The 12,599-nt window shown below is 44.8% G+C and overlaps 3 protein-coding genes across 3 annotated transcripts; 2 read left to right on the top strand and 1 right to left on the bottom strand.

Annotated features, from left to right (window-relative positions):
* Window positions 1–696: 696 nt before the first annotated feature.
* Window positions 697–2,304, top strand: N7479_002675 (CoA-acylating methylmalonate-semialdehyde dehydrogenase; the record flags this gene model as incomplete). Its single annotated transcript, XM_057250372.1, has 2 exons — window positions 697–1,839; window positions 1,897–2,304. The coding sequence occupies 2 exons, from the start codon at window positions 697–699 to the stop codon at window positions 2,302–2,304; spliced, it is 1,551 nt and encodes a 516-aa protein (XP_057114804.1).
* A 5,478-nt stretch (window positions 2,305–7,782) lies between these two features.
* On the top strand, window positions 7,783–9,332 carry N7479_002674 (uncharacterized protein; the record flags this gene model as incomplete). The annotated part of the gene is made up of 2 exons (XM_057250371.1): window positions 7,783–8,497; window positions 8,566–9,332. The coding sequence occupies 2 exons, from the start codon at window positions 7,783–7,785 to the stop codon at window positions 9,330–9,332; spliced, it is 1,482 nt and encodes a 493-aa protein (XP_057114803.1).
* Window positions 9,333–10,328: 996 nt separating this feature from the next.
* Window positions 10,329–12,334, bottom strand: N7479_002673 (DUF3176 domain-containing protein; the record flags this gene model as incomplete). Its single annotated transcript, XM_057250370.1, has 3 exons — window positions 10,329–11,515; window positions 11,570–11,742; window positions 11,799–12,334. 3 exons carry the CDS (start codon window positions 12,332–12,334, stop codon window positions 10,329–10,331), a joined length of 1,896 nt encoding a protein of 631 aa, XP_057114802.1.
* Between the last annotated feature and the right edge of the window lie 265 nt (window positions 12,335–12,599).

Below are 12,599 nucleotides of genomic sequence, written 5' to 3'. Positions count from 1 at the left end.
TAGCTCCTTTTTTTTTTTTTTTTTAACTTAATTCTATGACGACCATGTAGCATACGCCCAGCGGTCTCCTGTACAAACTTTTGTCTAGATACTATAAGCTTGGTCCGTTTGCCCTTGATGAATTGCAAATGTATTTTAATGTGAAAGGACGATATTGATGAGGTCCTTCCAAGGTTCTGATTGGACCAATTGGGTTCGGGTAGATCCCGAGACCCTGGGCATTTTAACCACATTCTATTGGTTGGTGGTATGCTCCACCATTCCACAACTTGGATTTCCAGGGCTGTCTTGGGTGCTATATGAATGTGGATTTTCTTAGAGGGTAAATAGCATGTGTATATACGTACAATCTCCAAGAATTTGTTCTTTCACGGTGGAGTACTTCGCAACCTGATATGCCACCACAGAATTGGTCATATAGATAACATATAGATCATAGTGGAATCATCTTGCCAAGCGTTATCTATGTTGTACGTGATAGTCCTGGGGTTGACTACATAAATAGATAAGGACTATAATGATAAACCCCTTGAATTTCACCTTCAAGATATCCGAAATGTGCTTAAATGCGGGGCTTTATCATATGCAAAAGGTAACATGACAATCGCGGGCTTTTCCCCGCACTTCCCCTATTTAAATAGATAGCCCCCATTTCCATACTTGACAATTCATCTTCGGACTCTCTCCCTCGCAATCATGCCTCAAACTCATCTACTTACCCTGAACTATAAAGGCGACCACAACAAGCCTGATACCATTCATGACACCCAAAACTTCATCAACAATGACTTTCTTGGCTCCAAAACAACCACCTGGATCGAGGTCCACGACCCCGCAACAAACAATGTGGTCTCCCGAGTCCCCGAAACAACCCTTGACGAGTGCAAAGCCGCAGTTATGGCAGCCCAAAACGCGTTCCCCGCCTGGCGAGACACCAGCATCATGAAGCGACAGGAAATGATCTTCAAGTTGACCAACCTGGTCCGCGAGAACATGGATTCCCTAGCAATTTCTATCGTCACAGAGCAAGGCAAGACCTTTGCCGATGCGAAGGGCGATGTTCTCCGTGGGTTACAAGTCTGCGAAACCGCATGCGGAATCACCACCCAGCTTCCCGGTGAGGTCCTCGAGGTAGCCAAAGATATGGAGACCCGTTCCTACCGTCTCCCGCTGGGAGTCGTTGCAGCTATCTGCCCATTCAACTTCCCAGCCATGATCCCTCTTTGGAGTCTCCCGATTGCCATTGTGACTGGTAACTGCCTGATTCTGAAGCCGACCGAGCGTGCACCTGGTGCTACTATGATCATCGCTGAGCTCTGCAAGAAAGCGGGCTTCCCACCGGGTGTTGTGAATGTCATCCATGGTTCGAAACCAGCCGTCGACTTTATCCTGGACGCACCGGAGATCAAGGCTATCTCCTTCGTTGGGTCGAACAAGGTTGGCGAATATATCTATGAACGTGGCACCGCGAATGGTAAGCGTGTGCAGGCAAATTTGGGAGCCAAAAACCACGCAGCCCTTCTTCCAGACAGTAATAAGACGCACGCCTTGAGCGCTATCGCAGGTGCTGCGTTTGGAGCCGCTGGCCAGCGTTGTATGGCGCTAAGTGTCTTGATTACGGTCGGTAAGGCTCGCGAATGGCTCCCTGAATTGATTGAGAATGCCAAGGGATACCAGGCTGGAAGTGGATTCAACGCACGATCTGATCTGGGTCCATTGATTACACCCCAAAGTCGGGATCGCTGTGTAGACCTTATCTCAAGTGCGGAGAAGGAAGGTGCTACTATCGCCTTGGACGGCCGAAACCAGAAACCGGAAGGTTTCCCCAATGGAAACTGGGTATGGAAGTCCCCGTGTTAAATTTGAGCCATTATACTAACACATCAATTCTAATAGGTCGGTCCGACTATTATCACCGGAGTGAAACCCGAAATGAGATGCTACCAAGAGGAAATCTTCGGCCCCGTGCTGCTTTGCATGGAAGCCGATACAATCAACAGCGCAATTGACCTCATTAATGCAAATGAATGGGGCAATGGCGCAGTCATCTTCACCCAGTCCGGATCCAGCGCAACACACTTCCAGAAGCGCGTCGAGTCCGGACAGGTTGGAATTAACGTTCCTATTCCCGTTCCCCTCCCCATGTTCTCCTTCACCGGTAACAAGCGAAGCGTGGCTGGAACTGGGTTGCTCAACTTCTATGGCAAGGACGGTATCCGATTCTATACACAGTGGAAGACTGTCACATCGCTTTGGAGAACTGAAGATGCCACCGAGCTTGAGAAGCCAACCTCGATGGTTTGATTTGGTCGTGATGAACACATGCATATGGCGGACTTGGAAAATCATATCTCGGCATCAGTTTAAACATTATTGATAGGCGCAGGCATGTCTTGGGCATTTTTAGGTCATTCCATATATCAGGATTTTCTAGTGGAGGCTTCGCAATTTAAAAATACCGAAATTTAGTAAGATAAATAAGGTAGGTATGCCCAGGTAGACTTAGGTGTACGCATAGGTGGGTTATAACTATTTACCCGGGTACCAGCCAGACAGCCTTCCAGGTGGCCATGCGAAGAGTCTTTTTTATCTATGAATATCGCGTAAAAGGTCATGATCTGTATTTACCAATTTTCACCAGATGTTGGTTAACCTATCATCGACAAAGACCAAAACCCAAGATACCTAAAATTCCCATTTCTGGCGAGAAGAGCACAGAGGAAAATGCGCCGGAGGACAACGGGGATATAAACACCCTTCAATGATATCGGTATAAAGCCCACGACAGAACTAAATATACCCATCCTCCTCCAATATTCTAGCTGGTCAAGGCAGAAGAAGACTTCCAACATCATTTTCAACTCGAGACATTCGTACGCGAGGGAAGCGAGCAATCATATGAGATTCAAGAGAAGCTCAAAACCGAAAGCAAAATTCTTTAGAAGTTAACGCGAGAATGGCGGATGCTGAAGAATGAATCCAGGGATGGGGTCGTGAAGAGAGCACTCAATCTATAGCACTCACATCCAAGATTATATATGCATCAATTAATTGTTGAAGACTGCAAGCAAAGACGTTGTTCTCAGGGCTGCGGATGCTGTGTCAACCGTCTAATTGATCTAACCTATAGACTTGGAGTTGGACACTGTACTCTTGCTTGTAGATGTTGTCATGAAGCTCAGGGGTGAGATCTTAATAGAAGAGCAAAAGTTCTCCGTTATTATTACGGTTATCGGGGCACAGGGAACGGTTATTGTCGGGTTTATTTGCTTTGATATGGGGATTACGCGTGGATAGTTGTGACAGCCTATTTGATCAAGAGGGATATAGAGACAACCCCGTGTTTTGAATATTGAAAGACTATAGGAGCATAAAGCGTGGAGCCCAACAGACAACAGAAAATACTATGCCGTTGATATCATCCTATTGGCTTTTATCAGGCAGTTCGACGATGCAAATCTCTTCGGCCTCGCTATACAAATCTCAGTAGCCTCACGTCCCAAAGCTGCACCTAGACCGTATGTTCTTATAAGTGTGAAATCTTGGCAGCTATACAGAATCTACAATGACTTTAGTGCAAACTTCATGTGCGCATTTAAACCTTTATAAGACTTTTCGGGAATATATGTATTCTATATCACGATATAGTGCATCTAAACTGACTATTTATTCATTTTTTATTCTAGTTGAGCTTGATCAATCTGAGACTGGTATTAATGATAGATATTGCCGGGCACAAAACTACTCTGTGTAACCTACATACTACTATGCAACGTTCTGTATCTAGCCAAAAGGAAATATGCCGCCTGTGTCAAAATCCTTATATACGCTAGGGCCATTCTCGTAGGCAAAACAAAGCTGCAGGTCATGACTATGTGCCAGGAGCCTATGGAAGTCGTTGAGCCCACTCACCTCCCCTTTTAATCGGCGTGCCGACGGAGGGGCTAGGAACTTTTCCCAAACCATCTCTGTCAAAGAACGCGATTTGTACTGGTGTCGCTATGAGATATACAGACTATGGCTTCTCCATAACATCTTCTAAGCTGACCCAAAATAGTCGATCTCAATTATGGTATCTTTAATCTAGAAGGGAGGAACAAATTATTGCGATGGTCATATACCGTTGGTTGCCCATTGCAATCCATATCTTTTTGATCACCTCATTTACTAGGATTTTTCGCAGACCATTCTCCTTTCTTAATGGATATGCCTCATTGAACATGCCACCAATGATGCGAGGCCCTGGGCTCGCAACCATAGGTATGAAACAACTCACAATTACCTTCAGCCCTAGTTAAAGGTTTCTTGGTTGGCCATATTCCATATGATTTGATCGTGACAGAGTAGGAAAAGCCATTGCTAGGACCGCCAGATATGCCATTCTCGGCCTTTAACGCCCGCCATGGATTGGAATTAGTATCATAAGAACCGATCTCATTCTTGCAGATATATACGACCTTAATAGTCGTTACACAAGTATAAGACTATGGCACTATCTAACTGACCTCCCTTAGGTGTCATTCCTGAAATTCCATTGAAATGTGCTCTGAAGATGAGACTTTCATGGAGTTTCTTTTTAGAATAAAAACCAGTTGGGTAGCTGGAGTACAACCTGGGTTTTATAAAGATGATCAAGTCCAGGATGTAGTTGAGAATTCTAGATTATACACACCTCAAGCCATTGGGATTATATATAATCACAACACGCACAGTATCGACGAAGAAAGAAGAGTATTTATTCTCTTGCTTGGGGTCTGAGTAGTGAACCCCAAGAAGAAGAAGAAGAAGTGATATGACCTGCAATGCGAATGAAAAGACTAAATTTTGTATACAATATCATAGAGGTCAATAAGCACTAACAAATTGGCGTTGTGATTTTTCTCCCTCGGCTGAACCAACAAGTATCATTATAATGGTCGTCCTTTCAACAGCCCAGCCGGGCTAGCTCAATCGGTAGAGCGTAAGACTCTTAATCTTAAGGCTGCGGGTTCGACCCCCGCGTTCGGCTATTCCTAAAACCAAACCTGAGATTTCTTTTTTTGCATTCAATTTCTTTTTGCATGGGAATTCGATGGGTTTTTAGGGTCCACTTAGGGCTGGCTCGGCTGACTCGGCTTGGAATCTTGGCAGTATTACCTAATCGGCCATTAAGTTTTCCGTGGACCTTCCGAGGATCGGGCGGGGCCCCATCGGGTCTAGGCGATCCTGGAACTCCAATATCGATCCCCTCAATACAAACCCCAAACATTTTCTTTCCATCCACTAGGCTGATAACCAACCAAAGCACCTTCATTTTTATGTTATTTCTGGGCAACTGAAGGCCAATTACCACCCAAGTTGATTCATATCCTCCGCTCAAAGCAGGAACCACAATCAAATGTCGATTACCTCTCTTCCAGTCGAGCTGGTCTGTGAGATCTGCGGCTATCTGCAGCTATCCGAGTTGGAAGCAGTCAGATTAACATGTTGCAAATTATACCGGGCCTCACTCGATACGTTCGCGGATCGGTACTTCAAAAGTATCCGCTTTATGGCGACAAGCGAAGGCCTTCGTAACCTAGAAGAGATCGCGAAATTAGAGATTGTCCGTGAACGAGTCCAGGAACTGTGGATGATACCAGCCGTCTTTGAGGGTACCGACAAAGATCACAGACGGTCATTGGGAGACTACGCCGTGTCGTCAAAAAGCTGCCAAACGTTGCGGGGTAGTGAGCTTAGAGCTCGTTATGCCATATATCAAACTATGGTCGCAGACAATCGCTCTCTCGTGGCGTCAGAAAAATTCAGCACTAGACTTTACAAATGCATGGAAAAATTTAAGAAGCTTGATACAATTGGACTCGCAAACTATACGACTCCCTTTTTGCTTGATCCGCGACAGCAAAAGATCCGATTTCTAGGCTGGCGTCAACTCAGAGAGAAAATTGACTATCGATTCTCCCCTAGAGGATTAGATGGACTTACTAGTGTTGGGATGGCTCATTTCAACTCTATGGCACTATTGAGAATCCTCCAAGCAATTAGGCCTCACCAACAAATCAGAAAGTTGCATGCATGTAACTATGGTGCTATTATCTCTGATTTCAACGTTCCACAATCGCAATACTATTCTATTCTTTCCATTCTAGAAGATCTAGAAGCCCTTCACCTATCTATATCACCATTTGGGAGGCCTCTATCCTCTGACATGGTGTATTGGAAGCATCTAGGCCGTGGGGAGCCGGAGCCAGGCAAGAAGTCGGCTATTCTGAATTGGTTTAATGTGATTATCAATGTGGCCCCCCGTCTGAAAGTACTAGAATTTTCACATGGTCACCACCGCACTCATCCCGCAAAACCAAATCCGTTAGGAGAGCTTGCCCGGTTCGTCGGATTTACCCAGCTTAGAGAGCTTCATCTTCATTGGATTAATTTCACTTCTCGCACGTTGATCTTATTTCTTACCACTGCCAAACCCACTTTAAGAACTTTGACGCTCTTTTCAGTGACATTGGATGACGGCAAAGATACCGCAATGGAGGATGATCTCCATAATACTAGCGACAACAGTTACACGCTTCGGGAATCTCCTCACTGGAAGAGAATTTGGGACTTTTTCCGAGACGAGTTGTCGCTACAGAGACTTTCCATGTCAAAAATCTCTTGCGATCCCAGACCATGCTGGATCAGCGGACTTGGTAACTCGAGCAAACCGAGAGAGACCGCCGAATTTGATGCTAAAACAGCCGGGATTTCCTTCAATGAATGGATTGGTCGATTGACACCGGTGCTGTCGAATGAATATGAATTTTTATGGCAAAGAGAAAGAAGATACCAAGGTAAATATTGTATATTCCTTATTCCTTTGTAGTGTACCTTAACAAAGTCCAGTTGAATGGTTTGACGAGATGATACCTACCACCAGCGACTCACCGAATGCCGTCTTGTGTACCTGCATAGATAGAACAACTGGCTGCAAATTTCGTTGTTATGGATAGGTCTCTAATTACGAGCAAGGCTTAAGTAAGGTAGCGCCAGGGCATTATTAAATGTATACCTGTGGAAGAAAATTATTTTGAGACTCTGTCGTGGAAACTTGTATTGAGTTCCCAAGGTGGAAAGACTATATCTGTAAATATATATGTGAGAAACGAAAATATATTTACCTAAGGGTGTATAGACCCTGAAATTGGGGATGACAAAATACTGCAGTCTGAATATAAAGAGATGTCCAGTAAAATAAAGTGAAATCAGTTCCATATTCGTAGAAACAAAGTGAGAAAAACCAGGCGAAAAGCACCAAGTAACACGATTGCCGCCGCACTGACCCCTCAGTTGGAGAGTTCCAGATCATGAGATAGGAGTCTTCATGAAACACACCGTCTTTTAAGATCAGCATATACCTTTGTGGCACCATCACAATGATGGGTTGTCCATAGGTGATATCTTAGGCGCCAGAGCCATAGGTTGTTCATTTAAATATGTCGTGGGGCCCCCATTCATTCTCAACCTCTACTCGCTCTACTGATATTTGAATATCTCATTTCTATGGACGATTCTCGATTTTCCAATGGGCCAAGCCCTCGAAATCCCACCGCACAAAGGCTGGGAGAAGTCCTTTCGGCATGGCTTCCTGATACACCCGAGGGGATTTACGATCAATATCTGCAAACACTCTCTCCCGATTATGATCATTTGTTGACATATTCGCGATATGACCGAATCTGGCGTTTTTCCGAACATAGCCCTCATAGCCTGTCCTATCATTCTGAAATTTCTCTCATGTCCTCTCCTGTGTTCGTAATGGATATAGGTGACGGTAATCGAGTTATGGATCATCTTAACTATGATGGGACGGACCCCAAGTCCATGAGAGAACTGGAATCTTATCTTTGCAAAGCAGCTCCAGATTCGCAGGATCGCCGCTATCGCATTATCTGTGCACAACATATCACTTGTTTGAGCATGGAGGCGCTGGGCAGCGGGCTTTCTTTAGACCCTAATGTTTTCAGTCATCATATCGGGACGTCATTCAGGGACATTGAAAAGAGTACAGGCATCTACAAGCTCTGCAACACAAAGATCGAACAAATCCCTTCATCTGTCGGCACCTATGAGCATGAGAGAAACCTACAAATTGTCAAAAAACGTCTAGGGCGACTTTCAATCGCCAATGTGGAGCATTCAAAAGACCTCACAACTCGGAACTCGGTTGCAAAGTCTATCTACCTTCGTGAAGGTCATCCTATCACAATTTCTGTGGATGTGCCACGAACAATATATGTGCAAGGATATCAATCCGAGGAGGACAGAACACAGCCTACCGGAAGAGGTCTACGTGCAAGAGTATTGGCGCTGCAGGACCGAGTCCTGAATCGTCGCATTGCTCGGCAGCGATTTGTGGACGATAGCATGTTCTGCGACCAAGGAGAGCGATATTCACAAAACGGTCTGGACATTCTACAGCGAATTACTATCCATGTGATAAATGACAAGGCTAACCCCAAGTCTGAACAAGGTATGGATGTTACTGTGTTTGATAAATCATAGCAAGCGCAGGATTCACTAATTTATTGATTGTGGCAGTCTTGGTTCTATTTCCACCCTGTCCAGAACTTGATGGAGACAATACAGACAACGATCCTCATGTTTTCCTTGACCCTCTGACCAAGCAAGAAAATATCAAATCGTTCAAAGAATTCTGTCTGAATCGGAACCAAAAGGATCATCAACCCACGGAGAAACATACGGCATCTCGACGGACTATGTCTCAAAACGTTGAAATATTCGCAAATGATATTCTACTTGAGAACCTAACTTTGACTCCCAAAGGACCGACAGATACGGTCCAGCTCATACGATCTTACGCTCTTAATGCATGGTTTGACCGTCTGCAGACATTGAAAGACCAGATTGAAGATCTCAGTCTTCAAAGTCTATCCCATCGAGGCATACGGCGACGACGGAACGAAGATCCACAGGATTCTGAAGAGGAAAATCACACAGTTGATGGACTAATTGATGAGGAGGGGATGAAAAGTGCTATTCTTCGCTACATCTCGTCACTGGATGGAGAATGTCAGCGGTTGAAACTTGATTTGGATGTGGTGAAAGGAGGATCATCCACCAACATGTTCGCCTCTATTGAAATACTAGATCAGACGACGGAGAAGTATACTCACGTGCGACTGCAAATGAGCAATCTTCTCGCCGAAACCCAGCATTTACTCGATATGAAGAATAGGAAGCTACAAGAAAGGTTAAGAACTGTTCAAATTGAAGAAGCCAGGGAGTTTATCAAACAGGCTAAAACAGTGAAGAGGTATGATATTAGGCTACCCTGCAAGAATTAGAACTGACGTACTCTAGGCTTATCATGCTTGCCTTCTTTTTTATACCGTTGTCCTATGTGTGCTTGGCATTTGGCCTAAATTTCGGTAAATGAAACTGGCTGGATTGTTAGTGTTGTGGAGTTGTGAAGGTCGGCAACGAAATATGTAGATGGCTAGTCCACTCAGGCCCATGCCCGAACCATGAGTGCTAGGTGACCACCGTACAATTATCGCAGCATATTTTTGCTATCACATCCTTGCCTTTCAATGTCCATTCAGGCCTAAAATAATAAAATCAGGCCACAAAGCAAGAAAAGTGGATGAAATATTCCCGAAGCTGCCTAGAGGTGATTGTTGAGCCAATCATCAAGGTAACGTAGATGGCATGGAAGCCACGAATACATATCTTTTGTCAGATTATATTGTGACATGGATGTAATACAATGACAGAGGGATGTTTTATGGAGAAAATATGCATAATATCGGAATACGGCCTGGTCTAGCTGCCCTTGGACATGCCAGAATAGAAGTTTATCACTAGATCTGATGATAGTACCTTAGTACTATTTCTATAGCAACAAACCTACACTAGCACGAAGGTTAGTAACTTTTGGAAGCCTTACAGCCCACATGTATGTAGTTATGCCGCTCCTTTTCGCAGCCTTGCATGTACACGCGTGTCGATTGATCACCTATTTTTGAATCTAGCCACGCTAATCTTAGCCGAACGCAAGATTTTGTGAAAGCGCTAGAACTTTACTGGCACAGTCCACTAGAGCTATAGAATTTCCTCAAATCATTGTCTTCATGTATGGAAGCAAAGTGGTGTACTGCCCGTATGCCACAAAGCATTGTAGTCATCGCAGAACGTGAGATTCAAAGTAATTAATATCTTTCAAACAGCTTCCATCGGGTCGCTCCCTCGCTCTCTCCATCCCTCTTGTTGATTCCGATCAATCTTCCCTGGTTCTGTTTCATAGTGAGATGGATATAACCCAAGCTCTGCCTCTTTCAGATCTAGTCACTTAGCAACATTTTGCCCTCACTCTCCTTTAACATCATTCTTTGATTGTTAGCCGGCTTTTGGTAATTTTCTGGTTTCTCATCCTGAGTAATTTCATATAGGAATAAAAGTGGTATAGCATCGTTCTTCCACGTGGGTACCATGGCCTTCCGTGTTTTCCAAATAGTTCCCAACAGTGTTGTCAGGCCTAGCAGGCACACAAGAGCTGGTAGAATAATCCACTGCCAGTGCACGGAAACGTACGTTATGTTCGTCAATGCTTGCCCTTCAGTATACGGTAGAGGCGATGAAACTGATGGATTATCTCGAAAGGTTTTTGACATTGCCAAAGCAACATTTTCCATGACACAGCGGAGCCTCTCAGCAGTTTTCACGGTGCAGCCAGTAATGTTGAAGTATGAGACGGCCTGGACCAAGTCCGTAGAAGCATATATAGCTTTTTCGTGAGGGGCAAATAGTATACCAGAATGAGCACGGAGATTCGCATGACCAGCAAATAACTCAACAAAAAAATTTAACAACATTTCGATCGACTGATAGCCTACCATGAAGCTTGTGTTCCGCTCCATGCCCATCTCTATTCCCCAGGGAGGCCGCAAATAGTATCCGGAACTGAAATCGTGATTTATCGAGCGGTTTGTCCAGACTCCCAGCGTTTCTTCGTTATAAACTCCCCTCGTAACTGCCGGGCGAAAGCTGCGAACAATTGGAGAAGTTGTGCATTCCATTGCCTGCCATCTAGTCTGTGTTGTGAATAGCTTTATGTCGAGCATATTATCAGCGGCAATAAGGTGGATGGGGACGATGAAAGGATCTTCGAAGAACACTCCTTTGCCACCCGATCCTACAGCGACTGCCGTACCCTCTCGTGTGTTTGTAACGAATTCCGCAAAGAGACCATCGGCAGGCTCATTCGAATCTTCATCGGGGAGATAGACAGAGCAGTTAGACTCCTCACCATAATTCATACCCTTATAAAACGTTGGGATAACGGTGCATTTATATTTCAGGTGATCTGTTATATTCGCACAGCTCGCGGCTATCTCTAGTGCAGTGATTGGGTTCCATGTACAGTTCCCCGAGGTGCAGGTGTACTGTGGAATTGCCCACGGTTTTGCTTCGTCGTTGTTAAATATGGCGTTGTAGATGCTGGCTTTCAATCCCTGATCCATGTAGGTCACTGTTATGCGTACCTCTTAGCGACACCTACACAAAATGATTCAATTCGACTTACTTCCACCGGTAATCCATTTGAGGCCCACAACGTCGTACACAGAGTTGTTCGAAACAATTGCAGTTTCTGAGGCATCGGCGACGAGCTTAGGATAGTAGTGGATCAGATTTTGGGTGAAGGGGTCGAAAGCGAGTGCGAGGATAACAGCCAAACTGCCTGGAACTGCGAAGTGTCTAGATTCTAGAATATGAGTACCTGGCTATAACAAAATAAAAATTAGGCTACTTACCTTGCCCGTAATTTCCATATTAATCCCGCACTACCGTACAGTCCCCGGCTCGCTGCATCGAAAGTACGAAGATCAGACATTGGCCGCTTCTTTTGACTGAACCACACCCATTTTAACTGTCCTAAAACCTCGCTAATAGAGAAAAGGACACAACCTTTGGAGATTGTGCTTAGCCACGAAATCATCGAGTTCAGCGAGAAATATCTCCAGGTGGGTTGGGGATGGTGATTGTGACGAGTTAAGATCACCACGATCGCAAGTAAGAGTACTATTGATAAGACCATAGCCAGTACCTCCCAGATGAAAATGCTAGAAACTAACTTCCATATCGATGGTTCTGTTCTTTTATTCTCTTGGTACTCTTTACCAGCCGTGTTGGTGATGAAAAGGGGCTCTTGTGCTGGCTCTGGATGCGGCTCAAGTGATCCGCTGTGGGGTAACCGTGGGTCCACATTTTCATTTTCATTTTCATTCTCAATTTGAATCTTATACTGATTTGACTCAACACAGGAGATAGGTGACTCTGTGTGCAACATTTCCACTGACTATTCTCGATGGTCGGGATGCATTTCAAAGCCCACAGCGAGGTGCGAAAGGTGGGAAGAGCAACTAGGGACATAATCGAGGGTTAGCGTGGGGCGCAATTCGTTCAATAACAGAGCAGCTTGGCTGTGACATCGACCGTCTATGCGAAGGGGCCCGAGCTCGCAAGCTCTCTGATAAATGGTAAGGCAGACTTATAAGCTACCAAAACGGTAAGGCTATACCGATATAATACGCTATACTAGTAAATACTGGACA

Source organism: Penicillium vulpinum (assembly GCF_028829585.1).
Source record: "Penicillium vulpinum strain IBT 29486 chromosome Unknown utg000001l_segment0_segment0, whole genome shotgun sequence".
NCBI lineage: Eukaryota > Fungi > Ascomycota > Eurotiomycetes > Eurotiales > Aspergillaceae > Penicillium > Penicillium vulpinum.
This window is presented reverse-complemented; position numbering and strand designations above follow the sequence as displayed.